This window comes from Anas platyrhynchos, chromosome 12 (assembly GCF_047663525.1).
Source record: "Anas platyrhynchos isolate ZD024472 breed Pekin duck chromosome 12, IASCAAS_PekinDuck_T2T, whole genome shotgun sequence".
In the NCBI taxonomy this organism is placed as follows: domain Eukaryota; kingdom Metazoa; phylum Chordata; class Aves; order Anseriformes; family Anatidae; genus Anas; species Anas platyrhynchos.
The window spans coordinates 3522161-3535292 of NC_092598.1; the positions used below are offsets into that span (position 1 = coordinate 3522161).

The following is a 13132-nucleotide window of genomic DNA, read 5'->3' on the forward strand; positions in this document are numbered from 1 at the left end:
TTCTGTAGCACTTACCAGAGTAAACCAGGAAAACTTTGAGACAGATAGAATACATTTTAACTTAAGCATATTATTTTTTTCCAAGGTAAGGATACAGCATTGATGTAGCACCAGTTTCCTTTGTTGATCAGCCCTCGCGGTTGCAAAGACACTGGTTTATGTATTAGTTTTACATTTTCCAGTATTTCTGCAGAATGAGAAACAGTAAATTGAGCATCAATAAAATGCACATGCTAGCCATCAAAACAAGAATGTAATGCTTTAGAGAATAATGCAAATGAGTTAACAAGATTCCCAGAAACTTCAGCAAGTAATTTTAACTTCATTTAAACAGGATTCGTATTTTAATCGGACAGATTTCTTCAGCAGAAGACATCCTGGAATTTGGGTCAGGTGTATAAAAAAATTAATCACTGTCGTTTCAAAATTGAGAACTATTTTTCTTAATTGTTATTTTACTACTGTAAGACTATTTTATTTAGATAAATAGATATAGATGCATATGTATATATAAATTCCCATTAGCCGTAATCCCTTGATATCAATTTTATGGAATATTTGTGAAATTCCTCTCCTGCACTGAAGAGAACTGATGCTGATGTAGCAGCCTTAGTTTACAAGTTTCAACACACACTATCATACAGCGAAATTATCTCAGTGCAAACAGGATGGGCGGATATTAACCTAGTCTTCTGAACAGAACATTTTATTTACTGCTTTAAGACTTCAAATCTACAGGATTACTTAGTGGCTTACACAATATAAAGCTTACTGTTTTCACACTTTCAAATCTATCAGCAATGGCACAAGTGTAAAAACTGTGGCCCATAAACTGAAGTCTGTCACAGCTATGAAATGGAGAGCAAGCAGGGGAGTTTTTCCTAGAAGTCTGACCTATTATTTAGGTACCTAAATAAAACCTGTTTAAGGAAAATATTGGGTCTGGAACGTTTTACATTTGCGAAACAAGGACTAGAAGCATACAAGACAGAACAGAAAATACAAATAAACATAGCATCTTCCTACCAAGAGGGCTATTTGGTTTTATAATGAACGTGAGGGCCTCTAAAGCCATCATGCTACACACTGCATAAACTTAAGAGCTGGAGCTGTTCACTAGAAGAACTGTCTAAATAGGTGCAGTAAGGTGACAGAACAAGGCTCAGAGCAATAAGTACAGGAGGTGGTAACAGGAAAAATCCACAGCTTGCTTATTCCAACCTCTCTGCAACTATAACCTCTGAAAATGCCAGTTCTAACCAAAACCCAGAAGGTGTAAGTATCAGTCCTCTGTTACATTAAGAGCCCGGTATGCAAAAGGGCAGATGACAAAAATATCTAACAGCAGACCTTAGCATCTACTGCAGGTACAGACAAAAATCCTTCTGGGACTGAAATGTATTTGTCATTGAATTATTAATGCTCACATATTTCAGAATATGTTAACGCAAAGTTTTAAATGTGTTGTCCACACATTTAAAATCTTCCTGTTAACATAATTAATCACTGTTGAAAATTAGGATAAAAATAACCTAAAGGCTCTTCGTTTCTAAAGCCTACCAATACCTTTTTAGGCTAACTTTATTTTTCCTCACACCATATCATATGGAATAAAAATATTAGAGACTTTAGCATCCTCTTGTGGTCATAAAACTGCTTTGGAAACAATGTCTAAAGTAACCGCAGCACGTTTTGTTTCTTTTAACAAAGAATTGCTTTTGTTTACAGTAATTACATTCAATACCATTTTTTCATACCACATCTAACATTTACACAGTAAAATAAGTTTTACAAGAGTATTGGAAGAAAGCAAAATACATATAATAAGGAAAGTTTCTTAAGATTTGAAGTTATTTTAAAACACACATCACTAACTGGAATTCACATCTGCTTTATGTATTTGAAGTTAAAGCCAGGGTAGCTCCTACAATCTTTTCTGAGACAAAGAAAATCCTAATTTTCCATGTTTGTTGAAACATTAGCCTTCAGATTTTACTTCTCTTTCCTCTGCTGCACTATTACATCTTCCCAGAGAAGTAAAGCTCAAAGAAGAACAAAACATTTTCATCAAGCCCTTGTCAGCAACAACAGAATTACAACAGTTACCTTCCATCTTATTACGGCTGTATAAATTGGTATTAAGACAAACTGGAAATCAAATTTAGTCATCTTCAACTCTACTCAGGACACTTATCAACTCCCTAGAGTTTACAGAATAGCTTACTCTGAGCCTAGGTAAGACTATCAACTATCATCCAGTTATGCATCACAGTGTAGTTATTAGCTGTGAAATGTGGCAAGTTATACCTGACCAAGTTTGTTAATTTTTGACAGATACAGAATATTTATAACTGTACTATTCCTTAGAAATGAATTATTAAAATGTTTATCCTAGCATTTAAATTAGGCTAACATGAAGAACTCGTACTGTGATCCCTTTCTAAATATGCAAGCCCTGCACCTGTTCTTTTCTACCACTCTATTACCAGATTTCCTCGAATTTTGCTAAATTAACATCAATTGTTCATAACTTGCTTCAAAAGCTATGCCAGTAAATCCACTCGCTGAAGTTAACTGTTCAGGACTTTTGTCCCCATGAAGATTAACATGAGAACTGTTTTGTTTTTTGGTCCTGATTCTCACCTCCTGATCTATTGCAGGTTTCATTTGAATGTGAGGACTAAGAAGCCACAGACCTTTGTGGATGAATGAAGTAGCATCAAATTAATTTCAAGGTGCCTGTGAACCATTAATCCCCGTGTAGCAACTGGTGAAATTAAGGTAAGAAACACTGATTTATCCATGGAAAAGGCACCTGTGCTCATGTCTTGAGCACCTGTTTTAAACAGAAGCTATACAGAAGGGCCTCAGAGCTCCAACACTAAGTCAGAAGATTTGCTAACATTGCTTGCTGAACTCAAGATACTTACGTAACACCTTTCGTATATAGGTGTAGAAACAAAGGACTTAATAAAGTGTTCTCAGTCCTGTTTGGGAAACAGGTACCCCATCTCTTTTCTTTATTTTTATTTTTTAAAATCCCCTTCTTCCACAGAGCAAAGCACTGATCACATGGCATTCTGATGCTTGTGTAAACATTTTATAGTGAAATCAGCAGCATCTGAACAACAGGAATTGCAGCAATGTAATTCCTACCTAAATTAACTGAAATGAGATGTATTCCTATTCACTGGGAAAAGATCTATAATCAAATTTTTCCTCTGCAAAGCAAGCTAATAGTGAAGGTGCAAAAGAAAGCTGCATAAACATAATATTGCTATTTCAATACATTGAGACAAAATAAAAGCTCTGCTCCCACCTGGTGGCAAAATACTGTAGACATTTACTGTTTCTGTACAAAGTTAACCTAAAGCTGAAGCAACTTGGACATGACAAAGTAACTTCTTCATCTGTGGTAAGCAGTTCTATTTTTACTGTTACCACAGAAGTTTTTAAAGTTGCAATTAATCACCAAGTGATAGCATAAGTTTAGAGTGTAACATACACTGCAGGTATGGGTTCAAACAAACCAGCATCTGTACATACACACACACCTTAGCACTCTGTTTGTGACACAAGTGAAAAATACATAGAATAAGCTTTCCTCTCAACAGACAGGTTTAAGCAATGAGACAATTACTGAGCAAGCATGTGGATGCGAGGCAGGCATGTACTTTGGGGTATCCTGAACAGAAATCTCCAGGTCAGCTTCCAGTTAAGAGTAGAAAATGATCTTTGACTTGAAGTTGTCACACACGAACTGCTGCAGTACTTGTAAATTAGCTTCTGGCTTAAGTCAGCAGGATTTCGCACAAACCTTTTTACACATGGATTATTTCACAAATTTAAAATACTTATTTTTGTTCAGTGACATAAAATGCAACTGGCTATTTTTTTCATGTTTTTGCAGATTCAGTTGGAAAACATGTCATTCGCATCCTAGTATTTCTCATTAGAACCAGAGATACAATACCAACAGTGCAAGCCTCTATATCACACGTTCTTTCTGTATGTACCCTTTGGACAGTTTCTTATAATTACTCTAACAGGCACGAAATAGCATTATTTCTGAATAAAATAATATCTGTTAAAATGGGTAAGGATTATTCTTCAAAATTTGGAAGACAAACCATTAAAACAACAGATCAGTAAATATAAGTACTATTTTCTAAATTAAAATTCCTGAAGCAGAACATATTTAGATGTTACACTTAAGCTCCTGCAAGCATCCAGGAATTTCAGGTACTTTGGCACAGAAATATTAACACTTTTCTGGAATGCATTACAAGGTCATAAATACCAGATAATATGACACACTGTTTTCACAACAAACTTTTCTAACGTGTTCTCCCTATTACAACAATATACAGTTGAATCTAACTAGTACATTAAAAAAAAAAAAAAAAACAGACCATTTAAGCATATTGCTTGCAAAGCAGCAGTATTTTTACTGCACTTGGTACAATATGACAATGTCTTGTTGCTGTTTACTCAGCTCAGGGGGACGCAAACCTAGCTGATTTAAATCACACCTTTCCCAGCTGTGTATTAACAGTCATCTTATTAAGAACATTAGTAGAGGAACCTTCTCTCAACACTGTACACTCCTGTTTACAAGCGAGGAAACAATACCCTTCTACTGTACCATCCACTCGTGTGTGTTAACTATACCTGCAATCTTTATGGCTACAGGATCCTCTGAAACTGGAACAGGCCCCTCTTTGACTTCAACCTGTTTTTCAGGGACCAGAGGAGATGTGGCAGGAGGGGTATACTTAGTCTCAACATAGACCACAGATGTGGAAGCAGAGGGCTTGGAATTGTGAAAAAGACTAGCCCACGATTTTGCAGGCTGATTAACAGGGACTGATCCTGCAACCGGGACAGTTGCCTCAGTAGTAGGTGAAGCTTCCTCAGGCTTAGCTTGGTCTGAGTCAGTGCTTTCCACAGTGTGCAATTCTACCCCATTGGCAGCTGTGTCCTCACCCGAGGATTCAAGTGTTTGTCCATTAGTAACGCCAAGAGTTTCAGTAGTATCAGTACCAGCATAAGACTGTACAACAGCTGTCCTTAAAGGGCTATCTCTGCCAGTCTCTGAGGGGATGCAAAACTGTTCAGAATTAGTAACACTGCATACCTCAGGCTGCCCTGCAGTCCTGGTATTGTCTAGTGCGCTAGAAACAGAATCATCAGAAACAGCTTCGTTAACGAAGTCCACAGAATTGTCCGGGCTGTTGCAAGTCCTTGGGGTGGCCAGGGAGGGAATGTCTCCCGTCAGTTCCGTATCCTCCGTGCTGTTCAGTCCCGATGAATTGGCGTGGCCATTTACAAGAGCTTCTGTGGGAGCGATGCCATCTTCCAAGTAGCTGTAGTATCCAGGGGGTCTTTTTTTCTTCTTTTTGCGCTCCCTTTGCCCAAGGCCTCCAGACAAGCCATCATTTTCAGCGTTAGAACCGCTATCCAAAGCGAGGGTTGGATCGCTGAACTGGCAGTCAATGGAGTTGTAGTTTGTTTCTCTGAGGCTATCATCAGGGGTTTTCTGAGTAGGTGCACAACTGAGAATGAATTCTGGAGCCTGAGGATTCAGAGTGCTTGAAATACTGTAGTCAGTGTTATTTAGTACAGAGGACTCTGTCTCAATAACTTCATTAACACCAAATTCAATTCTCTGATACTCTTCCCCTGGACAAAAGAAAGTAAACCTGAGTTATTGAATGACATCTAATCAAAAAGCTACAAAAGTCAAGGAAAAAAAGTTTTTCTTGCAACACAAGAAAACAAGCAACATTCCCTCAAATAAAAGTTGTTCTTATTCTTTATCTCAACCCTAATGACCATTTTAAAAGCATCATTTTCCTGAGGACTACAGAATACCTCTCAGCTCTTCTTAAACAGTTTTTTCTTTAATTATGTAATTTTCAAAACCACTGCACTGTTCCTGCAAGGAACACCTGTTAAATCGACCTATTAAGAATAACTATTAAAACCCAATGACTTTAGCAATGTAATGCATTAAGTTAATTACTCAGTAAGTGCATCTAGATCATGGTGCAGTATTTAACTCCACACTTCTTCCAAAGTCAGCCTTTTCCACAGCCAACTAGAAAGTGCAAGACTTTAACAGTTTAGCCCTTAAAAATGTAGTTTTTTTTTTTTTCCGGCATGTAAAGATTTATCATAATCATTAACAACTGAAAATATTTTCATTTTAAATTGTACAGAAGCAGTGCAACTAGTTTTTGGAACTCTAGGCTCATCAGTAACTTTTATGACAGCTGAATGTATGACTGACAGTGTGATACGTATGACTGATTCCAAGACAAGAAATGGAACAGACATACCTCAATGCAAGTCAATGCAAGTTCAACTCGTATGTACAATCAATGCTGAGAAATTTGTGAATTACGTTTTTTAAATTTATCCTGGAAGTTTGACATGAAATGCTAAGAAATATTCTCATGGAAGGCATGAGAGTATCAATATCACTAAAAATTATCAGCCACAAAGTATTGCAATTTCATGGAACTTAATTAGTTTTATAATGTATGTGCTCCAACTACTAACACTGACTATCTCAGTTACAACCATTTTCATAAATGGAGATAAAATTAATGAAATTTCTGAGTCTCAGAAATGTTAAAGGTACGCTCACATTTTAGTGCTTGCAGGTCATTTAGTTTTGCAGGTCTTCCTATGATATGGATGTCACTGTGTCAAATACATTAATTTTAATATTTTCTGTTTGCTCTAAGATGAGTGCTAAAAAGCACTTTTCAAACTTCTAAAACTTTTACAAGAGAACCAAACAACACTGAGTACTATTTCCAATAGAATAAGCTGGCACAGCAAAAACTTTCAACATTTTTGACCAACGTCAACAGGTGTGTGTTTTCAGGTATATCAATGAAATCATTCAGCAGAAGTTCCCAAAGAAAAATAAAGGAAATAATCCTATGGAAGAACAGAGTCTAGTGGAGAAAGTTTTGCTACATAACTGTTTCAGAACTCCCCAAGTCTTTTCTAGAAAAGTCAGCTGGCAAAAATATTAACTTCAAAAAAAAGAGATGTGCATATGTTTAAAATCAAGTGAAGAATAACACACACTCAACGTGTTGAGGTCTGACGCATGCAATAGCAAAATACTCCAAATTAATTAATAAAGATCAGTCAAGTAATCATATATAATGTCTTGCATCACCAGTAGCTCACACAATTTCAGAATAGAACCATGCTAAATTACAATATAAAAATATAAATACAATTGTTAATTGCTTTTCTCTCAATACGTTAATCAATGAGCTGTAAACAGATGTGACCTCTATCAATTTTGATCTGGCTGCCAGTTAGGCTAAAAGAAACTTTAAAAGGGAAAGAGAAAAACTCTCCATACAAACCTTCTTTCTTTAAATCACGTTAACAAGAGCCTGAATTTCAAATTTGCTCAACCTCATCCCCACACCCAGGATTTCCTAACACTGTGCCTGTCAAGCCACCTTTCACCAGCTACTTCTGCAATCAGCACTACCTATCACCCAGCAGAACAGAGAGCTTAAGTTTCTTTTTAAATCCACAGCCTGGAGGCAGGGAGGTGGAGTGATGTTGCCTGATACCACTTAAGAGGGAAGGGCTGGGAGATCTCAGGCATCACCTAACTCTGTTCAGCACCAACAGTAACTGGCTACTGAATCAGTGTTACGCGCTGGCTGCCTTGCCAGGATGCACAGCTCAAAACCAGCCACAGCTTCATCTGCTTGCAACGGCTGGCCATGGGTTTTAGAGGACACAGGACGCAAATCCACAACATAACTAGTCCTCATTAGTTCATCTGAGGATGTAGCAACTTGTTAGTTCACACATGATCTGAAAGCTAGTTCTTTACCTGCTGTTAAAACAGTAAAAAGCACAAGCAGCAACTGGTAACATGTAACATTCCTCCAGCCACAATATGAGTGAATTGTTTCAAATCCCTGCCAATTCAAAATAAACTGGAACTTTTTGTTTCTTTTCCAAAATCTGTTTGGAAAAGAATCAACAAATAGTAATTGCTTTGAAATAAAGACTGGGGTTTCCTTTCATGGACAAGTTAAATCTACCACAGCTAAAAGCAAATGGGCTCAGGTCTGTCCTCCCAGCCCACTCCTCCATTCACCAGCAAGCTTCCAGCACTTGTGCTACCAAAGGCTAACCTGGCAAAAAAAATAATCCACGGGAGTATTTTCTTCTGTTCTGGTGAGCTAATCAGCTTACTGTACACTAGACAATCACAAGAGCCAACTCAGGGCAAGTGGGGAACAGAAAACAAAACGTACCCTTTGTAACTGTGGTAGAAAGTTAATTTAGCTGAAGGTGCAATGTGAAATTTGTAGGATAATATCTAGTCAAGAGAATAACTGATATGCTAGCATTTAACACAAATTAGGATGTCACAACTGAATAATTGAACTTTACACCTTACGGCAGGAATAAAATAATAAACACCAGTATCTACGCTATAGTTAGTTTATGGGTGGCTGGCAGAAGCTCATTTGCCTTAAGATTGTGTCAAGTTCTTTGAAAAAAATGAGTTTTTTTTTTATTATTATTTGTTTTGACCTTCTGCTTTGCTTCTGGGCGACTTTGTTTCAATCTAGTTCAGAGCACACCCCCTGAATGGACTGAAACAGATGCATCTGTCAGGAGCAACATGGTAGCATATTGAAACAAGCATCAACAGATGCTCACAGGACAGAGTCTACGTACAATAACCAAAGCTGTGAATACTTGGCACTAATTAGTCTGAGCACGGTTCTGAATATTAGAGCTTCAGCCATGATTTTTTAGGTATTAACAAATCTTCTAATTATGTAATAAAATTAAATACTGAAGATGAGCAGAAAAAATTAGGCTAGGGGGTGACAACATGGTCAGTAGGTGTCGTCTCATTGTAATTACAAATACTCTGCATAAGCACAGCATTCCATTTTAGTTTCCACAGCTTCCTATGCAGCCATCACAGTGTAATATGCATGCACAGTACAGTGCAAGCTTGTTAAAGACATTTTTCAGGCAAAGCCTAATTTGCTGTCATTACCTAATCTCAAGGCTGGGAGGGATTCTCTCAGGGTCTAGGAATGATCTGAAAAACATTTGTACAAACCAACTTTCTGCATGGCTTGTTAACATTGAAATCTAAGTCTTAACAGAACTTAAACCCACAGTTAGACAAAACAGTATGTGGCTGGATGTCCCTGCCACCAGCAACAGCTTGCACTACTCCATGGGCCTGGGCCTTTCAATGAACTCGTCAAACGCCTCCTTCAAACTACTCGGGGTCCTAAAAAGGGTCTTGAGCTAAAATAGAGTTCCCCAGTTTTCAGAATGCTGTACATCTGCTTTCAGATAGGATTTGTTATCCCCTTTATGACTGGTTATCTTATTTACCTTTAAACATAAGGCTATAGTTGCTAAGCATAATGATCATGTGTTCTTAAACTTCAATATGTGCATGTTGGTCCTCTTAAATACTGAGCAATGTCCTGTCAGAAAGCTGGATTATTTTGAAGACTATCTGGATGTCACTTTTATCCCTCTCATATACTCTATCTGGGTAAATCTCAGCTTCCTTGCTCTTCCCTAGGGTTCACCGTAAAAACAAACAACCAAAAAAAAAACCAACTGTAATTTACCTTCTGCATAAAATATTGAGAAAGTTTTATACCACACAAAGCTATAATCTCAGGGTGACTCCTGCTTAGTTTTCAGCTTTATGCGACTATGAAGTAAGGCCAGATTTCTAACTGTAAGGTTTAGGGCTAAGATGGAGAAGAAATGTGACTGTTACAGCCTCAAAACAGGAATTCTGTAACACATTCTTACATCATGTCATAATTTCACCAAAAAAAAAAAAATCCCCCAAAAAATAGCTGAGCCAGACAAAAACAGTGTCAAAGGGAACACTGGAGAGAACAACGCTTGCAGAGCTGTCTTCAGGTTAAAACTGCCAGAAAATAGTCCGTGGCCTTAGAAGAGGGCCAGCTGAACACCACACAAGTTAGTTGCTTCTTCAGTACGAATTCTCTAGCAAGCTCCAGGCCTCCAGATTTTTACAGCTACTGCACTATTTCAGCAGGACACTAAGACTGTGTGGTAACACAACTGAGGAGTAAGCACATCCACAGCAATAAGCTGAAATTCAATGCAATATTTTTAAATAGTCTCACCCATCTCATGCAATAAATGGGTTTAAAAAAGCAACCTGCCAAATATACACACATCGGCCTGCTGACTGAGCTCCAAAGAATAAATTTAAAGAGAGCTTGTAGCAAGTCTAAGGAAAGTTTCACCAACTATGTTTTCAAAAAAGGATGTTGATTTCTAACCATGATGACACTTACCTGTGGACTTAATACCACACGTAACTGTTTCATTGTAAGGGGGAAGCTGTATGAAAAAAGAAATGAAAAAATCATTAAGAACAATTTCATTTGAAACATCTGATTTCTTTAAGAATAACCCCATTGTTAAGATCTAATTTTCCAAGAGTGTGTCTTGAACTCTTGTTTCTATATTTATCAAATCCCGCACGGCAGCTTCAAGTGTCCTTGCAGATTAGAACAATCACTGAAAGATAAAGATTATCTTGGTTACACATCGTAGGCTCATCAACTCCTCAACCGATTCACCTCCCGGTATCAGGATCTTCCTTTATCAACAATAACTCACCACAACTTTAAAAAATGAGGAATCTATCTACCTCTTATATAAAAGCTGAAGCAAAGACAGACCAAATTACCTGTGAAAGGACAAAAACAGAGCTTTGCACAGACAATATTCACATATAAACCTTATGACTCTCAACTCAGTTCAGCTACAGTGCTGCCCTTCAAGCATTTCACCTAAAATCTATTGTTTATCACATTTAACAAAAGCAAAGATTTCTGAACGTCAGCCTAAACATAACATAATCAACCTACACAGAAACCATCTGGATTGTAAATCACTCAAGTAAAAAACATGGGCATCATTTTATGAACTCGGTGGCTGACAGAACTCTTTGTGCTGTGTAACCAGAGGTGGGCAATTTCTAATCCCCCCCATCAACTCCGCCCAAACTTCCCCAGCAGCTGAATGCCTCCTCTTGTGCCTGCCATAAACTGGTAACCACTGCCTCAGAGCATTCCAGCAGCTGCCTGGAGAACAGCTGAACTGTTTCTGCAGTGGGAGATAAAGCTGTAAGAGTACAGTGCAGTTTTATGAGACTATTCTGAATATTAATTCAATAATCGATAATTTTAAAGACATCCACTGAAGTCTTCACTTGTGTAAAAGTGCAGTCATTTGAATATTGCCTTCTTAAAGCATCATAGACAACAGTGCATCAGAGGTAGCAAGAAAAGTATTTTTAAATTGCATTATTAAAAAGTACATAAGAATGCATATCATAAAATCCACAATACATCAACTTTCCAGGTTGAAAAATCAGAATCCATCAGTGGAAAAAAGACTCCAAAATGTTAAGAATCTATTATCTAAATTAACTTTGAACACCGGTAATATATTTTTACAGTTAAAATGAGAAAAAAAAATTGCCCTAGAAGTCCACAGTCAGTAGCTTGTGGTTAAAATAGTAATTTATTATTTTTGCAATTCAATGGGCTTCATAAAATACAAAGTGAAAAAGAAAATTAGAAAAGAGTAGTCCACCTACTGGTCATCTATATATCTGGTTAATCAGCAGCACATGTGTAACGTTGAGATTTCTGAGTTGACTTTTTTAATGCAGCTGGGTCATCTGAATCATCTCAGTCAACAGATGTCTGACAGAATATGTTCAAAATGCCAAATAAAAAAAAAAGAGACATTCTAGACAAGGTTTAGCTTTAATTAGTCCCTTGCCTCAGCCTGTAAGTAAGGGGCTTCAGAAGGACACCAGCAGCAACAGATGCTGGGACTCCCAGAGCAGGCGCTGCCCCCAGACAGAATGTATGTCAAACACCACTGCAGTTTTATAATCTAACGCTCCTCTTTCATCATCCAGATAATTAAAACATTGAACTGAACCAGATCAAGGACAAATGTAAGGAACATCATTCACCCATTTTTGATTTTGACAGCTAACCAGCAAGTGGTACTCTTGAGACAGTTATTTGAACCAGCCTCGCATCATTTTACATTATAGGTTTATGTTTCTTCAATATGCTGTACAAGAATAGCTTTAAAGAATTCAAAATACAACATTTTCATCTTCCACAATGCAAGTGTTAGAATAGCTGCTGTAGGACCTTACGGTGACATGAAGTGGAACACAAGCTTCATGCTATTATGCTTACTGTATTTAATGGTGGAGTAACAGTAATAAAAACAGAAGTGTATTTTACCTGAAGATCTATTCTGCACTGCTTCCCATCTCCCAGAGAAGGCACAAAGCTATTCCTGAAGGGGAGCAGAAGCTATCTTTTTACTTCTGACCCACCCCCAAATCCCCTTCACACATTTTATTGTTGCTAGAGGTGCACTACTCTAGTTAGACCAGGAAAATTACGTTACAGGAAACAAATTGATATTCACAACACTCATCGGATTTGTAAAATGTGACAAAAGACTAGGCCTAGCTACAGCTGAAGTGTTTGCTTCCTTTATGGAAAGGGAGGAGGACTGAAGCAGGACGGAATTGTTTGGAGGAAAAACATGGAACTTGACCTAAAGGAAAAATTATTTTTCAAGTCTGGAGATTAGGACAATGACACAATTCAATACTCTTCCCTACACAGGGAATGGTTTCTTGCTCTCTACCAAAAACTAGAGAGTAAGAATCTGCAACAGTATCTGTAGTACATTATACACTCAAATACACATTAGACAACTGTTTCCACTCTGTGGTCCTCACTGCAATTGTAATTAGTTCATTATTGATCCACAGATCACATTAATTTCTCATTTCTCAGACCTCATGCACGGCCTTCCTTTTAAGTCTAGCTTTGATGGTTAGCAGTGTTCCACCTGTCAAAACGTATTACAAAAACCTGTGCTTCAAAAGGCTCAAAAGATTTAAAAGCTCACCTTACAACCAAGAACACTGCTGAAAAAGTTCTCTATACCCACTTCTAATAAAAAAAGCAAATCAAAGCTGAGGTAATAGGGCTGGATAACTCAT

The 13132-nt window shown here is 37.5% G+C and overlaps 1 protein-coding gene across 1 annotated transcript in view; it reads right to left on the reverse strand.

The window, feature by feature from the left end:
- The window catches only part of USP10 (ubiquitin specific peptidase 10), a 49900-nt gene that overhangs the window by 18862 nt on the left and 17906 nt on the right, over positions 1-13132 (reverse strand). The window contains exons 3-5 of the mRNA XM_027466801.3: positions 10374-10419; positions 4672-5682; positions 96-187 (exon numbers count right to left, since the gene is read on the reverse strand). Coding sequence (XP_027322602.1) covers positions 96-187; positions 4672-5682; positions 10374-10419 — 1149 coding nt within the window. The remainder of the gene's footprint in view (positions 1-95; positions 188-4671; positions 5683-10373; positions 10420-13132) is intronic.